At 42.6% G+C, this 13,536-nt stretch overlaps 1 protein-coding gene across 1 annotated transcript; it reads right to left on the reverse strand.

Annotated features, from left to right (window-relative positions):
- Nucleotides 1-5,187: 5,187 nt before the first annotated feature.
- On the reverse strand, nucleotides 5,188-13,264 carry NGDN (neuroguidin). Its single transcript, XM_047796506.1, has 11 exons — nucleotides 13,183-13,264; nucleotides 12,770-12,829; nucleotides 12,095-12,166; nucleotides 8,347-8,484; nucleotides 8,035-8,119; nucleotides 7,902-7,954; nucleotides 7,535-7,658; nucleotides 7,279-7,447; nucleotides 6,005-6,161; nucleotides 5,808-5,865; nucleotides 5,188-5,352 (listed from the first exon to the last, which is right to left on the reverse strand). Exons 1-11 carry the CDS (start codon nucleotides 13,192-13,194, stop codon nucleotides 5,333-5,335), a joined length of 948 nt encoding a protein of 315 aa, XP_047652462.1. The 5' UTR covers nucleotides 13,195-13,264; the 3' UTR covers nucleotides 5,188-5,332.
- Nucleotides 13,265-13,536: the final 272 nt, after the last annotated feature.

Genomic DNA, 13,536 nt, shown 5'->3' on the forward strand with positions numbered 1-13,536 from the left:
TGCTTTTTTCATTAGCTGGAGAAAGGATGTTCTCTTTATTTCCAAGTGATTTCCTTTCCCCACTGGATGCTGGAGTACAGCTCCCTCCCTGGGGCAATGGACGCCCCTCACTCAGCTGCTACCTCCCAGCAATTCCTTGAAACTCCCAACCATCATTAGAAACCCCCAGGGAGCCACCAAGCTCTGAGAGGGAAAGGGAAGGGTCCCCCACCAGTCAAACAGATCTGGGGGGCAGGGGGGTGGTAGAGTGGAAAGAATGAGAGAGAGAATGCAAAAGCTCTGCAGAGGGAGGGGAGAGAGAAATGTGATCGGTGATATCTGTTGTGCTTCCAGGGAGGAAGGATCCTTCACATTTTTAATAATAATAAATACATGAAGACAGATTTGCCAGCATTGCTCGGCTCCTTGGGAAGTGTGGGGGAGGGGAGCCAATGCAGCTGCAGCACAGACCAATATCTCCCCTCCCCCTCCCCCATTAGATAGGCTCCGTATTGCAGCAGCCTTCCCCTCCCCCTCTAACCGCAGTCCTCCCCATCACAGCCCACCCTTTCCGTGGTCCTTTCACACAGCTCTGCCCCTCCCTCCTCCATCCCCTCCCTCTCTCTACTCCCCCAGCCCTAGACTCTATCCTTTCAGCACTGGCCCTCATTTAACACAGTCTCACTCTAGCTCTCTGAAGTCCTGGTACCTACCCAGTACTCCCTGCTCTTGCCTACTAGTGCCCTCCATAGCTGACATACAACATCCTCATAGAAGTAATCCAGTACATTTCGGCATTTCCTGGAGCCCCCGAAAAGGGACTGCTTCCCCTCACCACCCCATTTTTATTTCAGTGTGACCTCCTTTTTCACAACCTTAAATATAATGGCCATCGAATGTGCTTGTGCTCAGTCAGGGGGTGTCAGGGCCTTGGGACTAGGTGACTACTGCCACCTATTGACCCAAATTTGTTCAAGATAGACCTTTAATACACTTCTTACACAGTGACGCTCTGTTATTTCAAAAGCATCAATAGCTTAAACATGCAAAGGCATGGCTCTTGGGGCCTCTCTGAGACCCTCTGAACAATGAGATCAAAGAAATACAAAAGCAAGGCTGGGCAGACAGCCAGAGTAATGATGCCTTTCTCCATACAGAGGCAGAAAAAGAGGCCAAGCCCAAGGAATGAAAAAGCAACATTAAGTCTCCTCAAGGGTCTGGAGGCAAAGAAGAGTAGGGGACAGACAAAAAAGTTTCTTCTCATGGGCTGTTAAAAATCTTGTGCATCACAGTATGATGAGGTTACCAACAGAGCAGAAGGCAGGATTTCACTCACATGCCTCTGTCAAGTTAGCCAAATCCTTGGATAAGACTCAACATGATTCTGAGATTTACACACGTAACAGATCCCAGGGAGGATAGGGACACTCAGGACTGCTGCTGCTGATTCTCACTCAGTTCCATACCAATCAGAACTGGAGATTGAACAAATAAATTGGGCTATGCAAAAAAGTAGATCTACACCAGGCAGCTCTGTGGATTGGTTTAGCTATGTACCTTCCACCGACCCCAGGCAAAGAACAAGATGAGAAAGCTTGAACTCTCCGTGGTGCTGAAAATGGCCACAATCGCGTCATTTTTTACTCATATAACAAAACATCTTTTCCTAATAAGGTATCCATGAAGACTGTTGCGAACGCCTGACAGACTTTTCCCAAAGCCTTGATAAAATCGTAACAAAGCTCTAGGGCCAAAAATAGGCCTTGATCAAACCCTCTTCCCTACCCCCACAGACGACAATACTAAGACAGAGACACTAAAATACTCGGTTTTGGTGAAAGGATTTTCTGTTTCCAAGTGACTTCCCTTCAGCACCGGATGCTGGAGTACAGCTCCCTTTCTGGGGTAATGGACGCCCCTCACTTAGCTGCTTTCTCCCAGCATTTCCCTCAGATTCCCAACCATCATTAGAAACCTCCAGGGAGCTACCAAGCTCTGAGAGGAAAGGGAAGGGTCCCCCCACCAGTCAAACAGAGCTGGGGCAGGGAGGGAGGTAGGGTGGAAAGAATGACAGAATGCAAAAGCTCTGCAGAGGGAGGGGAGAGAGAAATGTAATCGGTGGTATCTGTTGTGCTTCCAGGGAGGAAGGATCCTTCATGTTTTTAATAAATTAATAAAACTCTCCTTACCATCACATGTTAAAACTGAACAAGTGCTCATGTGCACTAAGGATATACATTACTCGGTGAATGCTGGAAGTGATCTGCTGTTAGCACTGCACTGATGAAATCTGACAGTCATGTGGTGTGATCAGAGAATTAAATCTGAGTAGGAATAAGGGAAAGAAAAAAGCAAACAGCAGCCATAAAGAAACCGTGAAATCTTTATTCTTAGTTCCCTTGCTCTACTACTGCAAAAGCGATTTTCCATGAGTTCTAAAGGTTCTGAGTGGTGCCTCAGAAATCCTGGGGAAAGTGGGCCATGGGAACACAAAGCTCCAGGACACCTCACCCCCACTTCAACCAAAGTAACCTCACTTACACCTGTTTTACAGGTAGAGAATCCATGCAAAACTCTGTTGACAATGTACTCTAAACATTGTAACTCTGCGGCAAATATTATCAGAAATTACTCAACTTTTTGTGGAAACCTCTTTCAAATAATGTCTGTTACCTAGAACACCAGGGATAACATCATTTCCTGATATTAAAGGCTGGATCGAATTAATATAAGATCCACAAAGGCAGAGATTTCTGTCTGTTCAGTTGGCTCCATAACACTAGGATGCCAGAACAGTGTCTGGAATTTTTTTGGTTTTGGGTTTTTTTTTTTTTTTTGTATTTTGTCTTTTTGGGGCCACATCCACAGCATATGGAAGTTTCCAGGCTAGGGGTACAATCGGCCTATACCACAACCACAGCAACGTGGGATCCAAGCCACATCTGCAACCTATATATACCACAGCTCACGGCAACACTGGATCCTTGACCCACTGAGCTAGGCCAGGGATCGAACCTGCATCCTCATGGATACTAGTTAGGTTCCTTAACCACTGAACCATGACAGAACTCCTGGAATTTGTGGTTTCTTTAAAGGCAAGGCCTTGAACAGAAATGGTGCAATAGGGAGGGGAGATCAAGAGGTCATAAACTACCAACTGATTTATATATATATATATATATATAAACTTTATATATATATAAAACAAAAATAAAAAATAAACTTTATATACATAAAAAACAAAAGTAAAACAAAATAAATTATATATATATAGAACAAAAACAAAACAAATTATATATATATAAAACAAAAATAAAACAAAATCTGAAGATGTTCATGAACCCCAGGACACACTCATGTGATTCTCCAGCCTCCTGTGTTCTCCACGCACTGGTTCTCTAACTCATTAGCTGTGTAACCTTGGGCAAAGAATCTAAGTGTCTCAATCTCATTAGTATAATAGAGATGACACATATTTTGTAAGGATTAAGTACTTAGTTCAATATGTATCACAAAGTACTAGCTTAAAAAGAAAAAAAGGCACACCTCTTTTCCTGCGACAATTCCCTAAAATCCAAAAATCTTAATAAATCAGAAACAAATGCAATAGTTAGTTCTTAAAAAAGCAGTAGTTCTAACTAAAGCATTTTTTTTTCTTCTTAGGGATGCACCTGTGGCATATGGAAGTTCCCAAGCGACGGATGGAACTGGAGCTGCAGCTGCCAGCCTAGGCCATAGCGACAGCAACACTGGATCCAAGCCATACCCTCGAACTATGTCACAGCTTGCAGCAATGCCGGATCCTTAATCCACTGAGCAAGGTCAGGGATCGAATCGACATCCTCCTGGATACTAGTCAAGTCCATAACCCACTGAGCTACAATGGGAACTCCTAACTAAAGCATTTTTAAATTGAACCTCTTGTCTAGTTTAGCCAGAAAGGATAAAGAATCTCTGAACCTGATCTTGGGGCTCTTTACTTAGATTCACTCAAGGAAATAGAAGTATGAGGGATCTGGGCACGTCAGGCTCACTCAGCTCTGCAAGGGACTAAGTCAAAAACCCCAGAAGTAAGCGCATCTTCATGTAATCCATGAGAAACAGTTCTCTTTGGTTTGAAAGGAATCTCAGAGATTCAGTCTAAAAAAAATTTTTTTTTTGGCTGAAGAAAAATAAAGGCCAGAGATATAAAGTGAATTGCCCAAGATCACAGTTAAGAGAAGGTACTACTAGTTTGCCTCTTCTTTCTACCAGGCTACAGCTGGCTGAAAACAGACCCCTGCTCCAACTGGACAGACCAGTTAAGGTTTTAGTGATGCAATGATCCACATTCTATTCCTCTCCATGACATGTCATTAACTCCAATGAATTCCATCTGTAGACTCAACCATCTTCCCATTCCTCTTTTCACTGTCTATATTATCCAAGACAAGAGAGATCTCTCACTAATAGAAATCATTCTCTGAAGAGAATATTTCAGATACGTAACTCCCACCAGTCTCCTGACTTGGGTTGATATGTCCGTGGGATTTGCATTCTTTTGGTCTTTAGGAATTTTCTGTCTGCCTGCTTGGTGGCTATTCTTCCACAAGTTCTTACTAACTGGTAAACTGAAGCCTTTGTTGAAGGAAGGTCAAAGAGGCTGAAAAACACAAGACTATGTTGACTTTTCACACTCTTCTCATTCAATCTACTATTTTCTCCAGAGAAATTCTAACTCTTAATAACTGGCCTAAGAATAGCCCTATGTCCATGCTACTTTAGGAAGAAAATAAAAGCATTAGAGAAGTAGAGGCAAGAGTAACTCTTGGTGATGAGGAAAGGGTCTATCTGGCTTTCGATTACAGTCAAGCAGGAAAGGAGGTTTCCTGAACCACTAATGCCACCTGGTGGCCAGCAAGATAAATTAATAAATCTTAAAATCTATATATTCCGGATTATCTGTATTACCACTATGACAACATATACAGGATTTGGGAAAATGTGGGGTTGAAAGAGTGGATTATGCTACTCTAATCTCTTAATATTTTTTGGTTAAATAGCCAATTTCTAGTTTCTGGGAAAATATATTATCAGAGAAAACCATATAAAACCAACTTTCTCATTCTCCCCAAAATCTCATCTTTCCCTTTTCCATCACCCTCTCATCTCACCAAAAACACCCGATACCCAGTGATTCCATTCATACAATACATGTGCAAAAGGGGCTTCAATTTAAAAGTAAAATCAATTTTATTAATAAACATCTTTCCACATGTCCAGAGCAAATTAATGAATTCCAAGGGAAAAAACACAGTGAAATTAGAAGTATCCCAGGATGACAAAAAATAGACATAAATATGTACACCCATAATCACCGCCGCCTCCGAAAACCTGAAAGGAAGGGAAACCAAGAATGAGGTGAAGGACAGCTGGAAAGCAGAAGGGACAGAAAAAAGGACATCTAGAGGGAAGGGTCCAATAGGAGTAGCTCCTCTTGGCAGTACTCTCTATATTCTCCCAGGACAAAAGATTACAATTAGGAAGGAAACTGAAATGGGATAATGGTTCTTTCAAGTGACACTTTTATAGTTACTTAAGGAAGCCTGAACAAGAGCTATAGGATCTTCAGAGATAGAATCCAGAAATCTCTTGTGAATGATGCTGATTTTTCAGCTTGGGAAAGAAAAAAAAAAAAACAAAGGCCACACCTTTAAAGAGATTAATGCCCAGTATGTTAGAGACACTATAGGGGTTGGTAAGACCTAAGATGGCAAAGCCAGAGTTGGCATCTCCATTTGTAAACCCCATCCTGCACCTGATCACCCAAATCCTAGCCATTCACTGACCTTTTTTCTTCCGACCTTTCTTGGGTACCTTCTTCTGCCTCTTAGTAAGATTCTGATCCTGGAGACACAAAGAGAAGGGAAGGAATGGAGTGTACTTCCACGTGTTGATGTCGCTCCCCAAGTTCCTCATGGCAATGCCACGTACACTGAACTGAAATGCAAGAAGGTGGCCTCCCACCCTTGCAACAGGACCTCACCTCATCAAGATGAGGGGTTCCTCCTGTCAAAGCACTGATGTCACTGAAGTGTGTGAGGGAATGAAGTTGTGAGCTCATGATATTTGCTCGTTTTCGCCGTCCTTTCTCTCGCTTACTGACACTTAAACGCACCATCATGCTCTCCTCATAGTTAATCCTGCCAGAGAAATACAGACACGGTTTCTGGCATGCTCAGTCCATACAGGCAGAAAGCTGCAGCCAAGCACCAGGCCCAGGCATTTACTTACCGTTTGTTCAGTCAGTCACAGCAGGTTAACATGGTATTTAGTGAGATGACAATCAGTGCTCCTCAATGAAATGTTCTTTGTGCTAGAACCTCCCTCCTCCCCAGAGATGAACTCACAGCCCATCCATATAATTATTTACACCATGGTTATCAGAAAACTGCTGTCTCACCTCCATAAGCAGGATGCCCTAGACGGGCCCTCTCACTCAAATCTGCCAATTGTAGAGATGACCACCTGGGCAAAGTTGATGAGTCTGTGTTCAAGTTACAACCGCTTTTCTACTTTCTCCCCTGAACTTACCTAGCTCTCTCCATGCTGTTATAAAAACCTGACTTGCTTGCCTTCTGCACAACATTAAGAGCTGTGATAGTGAAACAGAATTTTAAAGCCCTACTAGATAGAATTGCATATATTTATCTCCAGGTAGCATTTGCTTAGCCTCAACAGTTGAGGAAAATTAAATTAAAAAAAAAAAAAAAAAGACACATACCCCTAGTTCTATACTCCATTTTTTTTTTTGTCTTTTTGCCATTTTTAGGGCCGCTCCCAGGCTAGGGGTCGAATTGGAGCTGTAGCCTCCGGCCTACGCCAGAGCCACAGCAACACGGGATCCGTGCCGCGTCTGCAACCTACACCACAACTCACGGCAACGCCGGATCCTTAACCCACTGAGCAAGGGCAGGGACCGAACCCGCAACCTCATGGTTCCTAGTCGGATTCGTTAACCACTGCGCCACGACGGGAACTCCTATACTCCACTTTTTAAATAATGTGGGTTCTCTTAGAATCAGACTTAATCATATTCATTCAAAGCAAAAGAACAGATCTCCACAGCATACAAAACAATTTCTCTCTTTTAAAAAACGTAAACGACTCTTTCCGGTTGCCGCTTCCAGCAGCTTAAAGCAGAATCTCAGTACCCAGACCAAGGACTGAACCTGGGCCGCAGTGGTGAAAGCACCAAATCCTAACCACCACACACCAGGAAACTCCCACAAAACAATATCTAACTGTAAGAACTCGGACCTGTGTTGATCCTCCTGGCTCTGGCGAGTGACATGAGGATGTCGAGCATCACGAATTTCCTCTGGGGCATCTGAGTACTGCTCCTTTAGTTCACGAATGACAGAGCTGCTCAATGCCCGTCTCTTGGCTCGTTCTAGGCGCTTCTTCTCCCGCTCAGCTTCTGTTTCATCTATGCAATAAAAATCAGCAAGGGTTATCTCAGAACAGAGAAGAGAAACACAATTCATGGTGAGAAGGCAGCAGCCACAGTTCATACCATAATGCACTGGAACCAAGCGTGGGGGAACATATTTCTTAGCTGTCGCTTTTCCAGATTTCTTCCCTGAAGCCCCAGACTGGCCTTCCTCTGCTTCATCTTCCTCTTCATCCTCAGAGTTCAACTACAAAATCAACATAATGTCCACAAACTTAGCAAGTGTTAGTCAAACAAGCAATAAGAAACCCCAAAGCTAGAGTACCTGGGGAGGTGGGACTATGAACAAAAAGGAGAAAGGGGAATCTCACATTCAACATCCTAAGGCACAAGGTGGGAATCAACAATCAAGTAGTAAGAGAATCCAGGGAGGTCCAGGATCACAAGGCTCATTCAGGCTCAGATCCCTCAGGACAATGGAACCTCTTACCTTGCTCATCATATTGCTGGGATGAGGCTTAAAACGGAGTGGGTCATTCTCACCTAAAATAAAAGACCCAAGAGATTTTACAGGATTTGGAACTTAATGAATGACCTCTCCCTGCAAAGCTCCCCTGACTTACTGAGGCTGCCTGTCACTGCAGTCTTGACCAGTTTGTCAATTTGATACTTCAGTTTTTGGTCCAAAGGACGAAGCTTTTCCAAAACCTATAATATAGTTAAACAGGATTACATGTCCTTCTTAACATTAAGCAAACTCCAAAGTCTCTACATTAGAGATGCCAGATAAAGCAAAATAGGCACAAAGCAGAGCAAATGAAGACAAATGCTTTCTTTCATTTGCTTTCCTCCCTTAAATGAGAGCTATAGTATGATGGTCCTAGAGTTCAGAACTTAGAAACCTAAAACTCTTTAAGGTGCCAAATGTTTCATACCGTGCGAATCTCCACCAGTCTCAAAACTGCAGCATGTCCCTGAAGAGACCCTCCTGAGGCTTTGTGTAGGATGAGATGGCTCAAATCCATAAGGTACATGAGCAACAGCTGATCTTTCACTTCCAAAAGGCTGAGACCCTGAGTTGAACAAAACAGTGAGACATGCAAATTCGGTTCTAACCAGAGAATGAGGAAGAGAACCTAGGGCAAACAGGATAATTTTTTCCAAGTTCAAATTTTTCCCCTATCACTTCACATAAGGTATCTGGAGTAGTCTCAAGGAAGTCGCTGTACCTAAAATGGCCACCACAGAGAAAATTATGCTAACATCACAGAAACAAAACTCAGAGAATTACTGGAAGACAGTAAGAGCAAGAAAAGCAATAAAGCATCCCCCGAAATGACTATAGCAAGGTTTCTCAAACTCAGAGCTATTGACGTTTGGGGACAGATAATCCTTTGTTGTTTAGCGCTGTCTGGGCACTAAGGATGCTGAGCAATACCCCCAGCCTCTACCCATTGATGCCATCCCCCAAGTTCTGACAACCCAAAATGTCTCCATACAGTGAATTTTAAATTAGTTTAACCAATAACTGATTTTATCCCCATACAATGGAATTATATGATACAAGTAAGAACAATGATCTATACATACTGACATGGAATTAATTCTATGTCAATACACTTTGTACATGGTGTAGAAACCGTGTAGAAAGTTTGAATAATGTGGTTTCAATTAATGGGACACAGTATGATATGTGCATTTTATATATATAGAAAAATGTCTGAAAGATAACACAATTAACAAATGCTATCCTTGGGGATAGAGACAAAGGAAAAACTGGAGTACTTGTACTGTAAAAGTGGTTTTCTATCAAGCATGTATAACTTTTATAATAAAAGAAAGAAAAATGAACTTCAGTGGTTATCTCAGAATTTAATTATATTGGTTTAATTTTCTTGTGATTTTACACATCTTCTAAACTTTCTAAAATTAAGTGTCTTACACTTACTAGCAGAAAATCCTAATTTGTTATTTTAAATAAAAAAAGTTACATGTGTAAGCAGACTTACAGTTTTTTTAAAAAGTCACCGTGACTGAATAAAATGAAAATGAAAAAGACCACAGCCTGTGGGAGACCTATTTCAGACAGGTTGTATACTCTACCTAAAATTACACAGTTATAGGAGTACAGCTGCGATTCATACTCAGTCTGACTCCAAGCCCTGGGCATCTTTAAATCAACATGCTAAGCTCTTGCGATCAATGCTAGCATGACACAGGAGGACAAGGAAAGGATTTAAAGAGAGACAAATCAAGTTTAACTTTGAATTAGGCATTCAATAGTCAAATATTGGGTAAATTATTACTTCAGTCTCCTTTCCTTTCTTTTCCTGCCCCCAAAAGTAATTATGAGGCTCAAATAAGATGTGAGAGCACTTTGTAACCAGTAAAGCACCTACTAAAAGTCTTCGATCCTGAAAGTTAATAAATATCTGTTCAACAAACACATAGTGATCTAAAATACAAAAGAGCAGTCCAACTCAAAAAGGTGTTAGAATGGATCAAAGCATGGCACTCAGAAAAAAAGACAGCCAAGAATTTGAGAAATAGGCTCTTCTGACATGCTTGGGCACTGTCAAGTTCAAAACGGGTTACAAGTGAATGAGAGAAAAACAAGGAATAAAAAGCAAAGATTGAAAAATGAGAAACAAGGAGTTCCCGTTGTGGCTCAGTGATTAACAAACCCGACAGTATCCACAAGGACTCAGGTTCTATCCCTGGCCTGAACCAGTGGGTTAAGGATCTGGCGTTGCCATGAGCTGTGATGTAGGTCGCAGACGTGGCTGAGATCCCATGTTGTGGTGGCTATGGCACATGTCGGCAGCTACAGCTCCAATTAACTCCCTAGCCTGGGAACATTCATATGGTGTGGGTGCTGCCCTTAAAAAAAAAAAAAAAAAGGTGTGTGTGTGGAGGGGTGGGGGAACATGACAGGAAAGGTCAGGAGTTCCCGTTGTGGCTCAGTGGTAACAAAACTGACTAGTATCCATGAGGATGTAGGTTGGATCCCTGGCCTCAGTCAGTGGGTTATGGATCTGGAATTGCCATGAACTGTGGTGAAGGTCAAAGACTTCTCAGATCCCATGTTGCTCTGGCTGTGGTGGAGGCCAGCTCTGCAGCTCCAATTCCACTGTGGCCTGGGAACTTCCATGTGCCGCAGGTACGGTCCTAAAAATGCCAAAAACAAAAAAAGTCAACAAAAATGAATGATGAGAAAAAAATGGCAAATGAAGATGTATCAAAAATTCACTTAGCTATCGTTCTAAAACACAAATCTGCTATAAATCTCATGCTTAAAAATCCATCAATGATTTTTATTAATGATAATGATTTTCATATTTCTGTTGAATATTTTGCTTAAATATCTTAGGAGAAAGCTCAATGCACAAAATAGGTAACACCCAAATTTTCCAGTTCAAGCAGGTATGAGGGATCCAGAGACCTTCTATATTGCCCCGTACCCAGTGATTCCCTGAGAAGGTTCTACAAGATCTAAATTTGAAAACTACCATATTTAATTTTAAGATACACATCATCTTGACATTTTGACATCCCTGAAGTCAGGATACATCTTTAAATCAATGATATCTTAGCATTATGGCATAGATTAAAGAGCAGCATTTTTTTCTTAATATATTAAGTGATATATCCCCAATTAACAGCGTTTTATCTTTTTTGTTGTTGTTGTTGCTATTTCTTGGGCCGCTCCCGCGGCATATGGAGGTTCCCAGGCTAGGGGTCCAATCGGAGCTGTAGCCACCGGCCTACGCCAGAGCCACAGCAACGCGGGATCCGAGCCGCGTCTGCAACCTACACCACAGCTCACAGCAACGCCGGATCGTTAACCCACTGAGCAAGGGCAGGGACCGAACCCGCAACCTCGTGGTTCCTAGTCGGATTCGTTAACCACTGTGCCACGACGGGAACTCCCCCAATTAACAGCGTTTTAAATTAAATGAAATACAACAGTAACTCCTCAGTTGGCTTACAAAGCTCTTTACACAGAATGACTACTCTTCCAGTTTTATTTCCTTACCCTTTCCATCCCAACACACACAAAATGTACAGCCAACCACCCTACATGACTTACCTCCTTTCCCAGAATATCACCATGCTTTTACGTCTTTGTGCATTTGCACACGTTGTTTCTTTCTGTCCCTCTGACTCCCATTTATTTCTCACAATTCCATTACCTCTTTTTGAAACGCCCTCCCTAACTTCCTTTGCTCCTCTGGTAATTATTTAATCTCACTCCTCAGCCTGCACAGCTGCTCATCATGAGTCAACATGACTGCTACCGCTTATACCTATTGCTTTCACCTGCCTCCTCTACTAGACTTCAGCACAGAAACTGGATTTTACTCATCTTCGAAGCTCCAGCACTTAGGACACAAAAGATACTCATTAATCTACAATGGAAAGAACTGCTGAGAACATCAGGTCAGGAGTTCCCATTGTGGTTCAGTGGGTTAAGGACCCAACACTGTCTCTGTGAGGATGTGGGTTTGATCTCTGGCCTTGCTCAGTTGGTTAAGGATCTGGTGTTGTCATGGCTATGCCTTAGGCCCCAGCTGTAGCTCCAATATAACCCCTGGCCCAGGAACATCCATATGCCCAGGTGCAGATGTAAAAACAAAACAAAAACCATCAATTTAAAGGATGCTTGCTCTTCAATTGTCTTACCTTTTCTGTAGGAAAGGCCTTAGCTTGAACTTTTTTGGTCAGAGCTTGCACTTGTGCAGTGACAGCCATCACCTGAAATTAATCCAAACAAAACAACTGACTAGAATACATCAGGTCATCTCTGTGAGCTGTGAAGGGCAAAAGCTAAACAATGCCACCTAAAAACTATCTGGAACACTGCCTAAAGTACATCACTCTCTTATTTTCAGTTCCGGGGAAACAGAAGAAACAGCTTATGATACTTCTTCAAAAGACAGAAAAAACTTTCTACTTCTTTAAAAAGGTAAAGAGGCCATCTTACCAAACCATGGGAAAGGGATGAGAACACTGTAGCTTTGTACAGACTGAACTTTAAATGCATAGAATTATATAAAAGTATATTATCTGGGCACTCAAATGGTAAACTATATCACCTTTCTCAGTTTCCTTAGCTACAAGAACAAAAGAAACTGATTCATTTGCTTTTTTCCTGGAGTTTTTGTATTCTTTCAGAGGCAGAAATCAATTACTTTTCATTGTAGCCTGAAAAGGTTTGCATTAAATCATTTTGCTCTTATGGCATTTGGTTATTCAAACATACGCTCCCAAATCACCAAAGTTTAGAAGTGAGGCACACACAGTCAAAGCCCATCAGTGACTAATACTAATCTATTCCAAAGGGGTGCCATTACTCACCTGTTCCTGAAGGTTTTTCAAAAGTGCCACAGCATTTGGCAGGTCCGACTCCAGCACCTCCTACCGAAGGGAGAAAAAAGAAAAGCCATTCTTTCCTTAGGATTATAAGACCTGACGTCTGTGGTGGAAAAGTCCCCTCTCTCCTTCAAACATCCCAGACTTCCTGCCTTCCCGCTGTGGTATACAAGCAGCCTCGCCTCACAGCCGGCCGGCCCCTCACGTTACTGGAAAGAAGCTGTAAGCCCCAACCCCGTCTCCCTATTACTGCTTTTGCCCGCTGTGGCAGGGAGGACGCCTCCCTGAAACCACTTTCATCACCACGTTTCCCTCGCGCCAATAATTTGCCTCAAACCACTGCGGGGAAAAGAAACGTCCAGAACAGCAAGCCTAGGAAGGATACACACGACACTTACCGGCGCCGCCATCTTCACAAAACCCGCCCCTTCCGGAACCGTACTTCCTGAGAGCTGATGTCTTGATGGACTTAAGAGACCACTGGCTTGCAAATCTAAGCCAATAGGAATGGGGGCTCTCTTACTTCCGGCCCGAACAGGATGTACGAGAGGAAGGGCCGGGACCGGCCAATGAAATAGAAGAACTGGCTAAATTCGTCAGACTTAGGAGGTGCTCTCACCACTTAAAGATGCTCTTGGAAAGAAGCGTGTGATTCGTAGATTGAGTAGACTGATTGGAGCTAAGCCAGTAAAAACTGAGAAAATGATTGATTGACTGTTGGAAAGGTCCAATAAAAAAAGGAGTTAGTTGCG

The sequence above is a fragment of the Phacochoerus africanus genome, chromosome 9, assembly GCF_016906955.1.
Source record: "Phacochoerus africanus isolate WHEZ1 chromosome 9, ROS_Pafr_v1, whole genome shotgun sequence".
Taxonomy (NCBI): domain Eukaryota; kingdom Metazoa; phylum Chordata; class Mammalia; order Artiodactyla; family Suidae; genus Phacochoerus; species Phacochoerus africanus.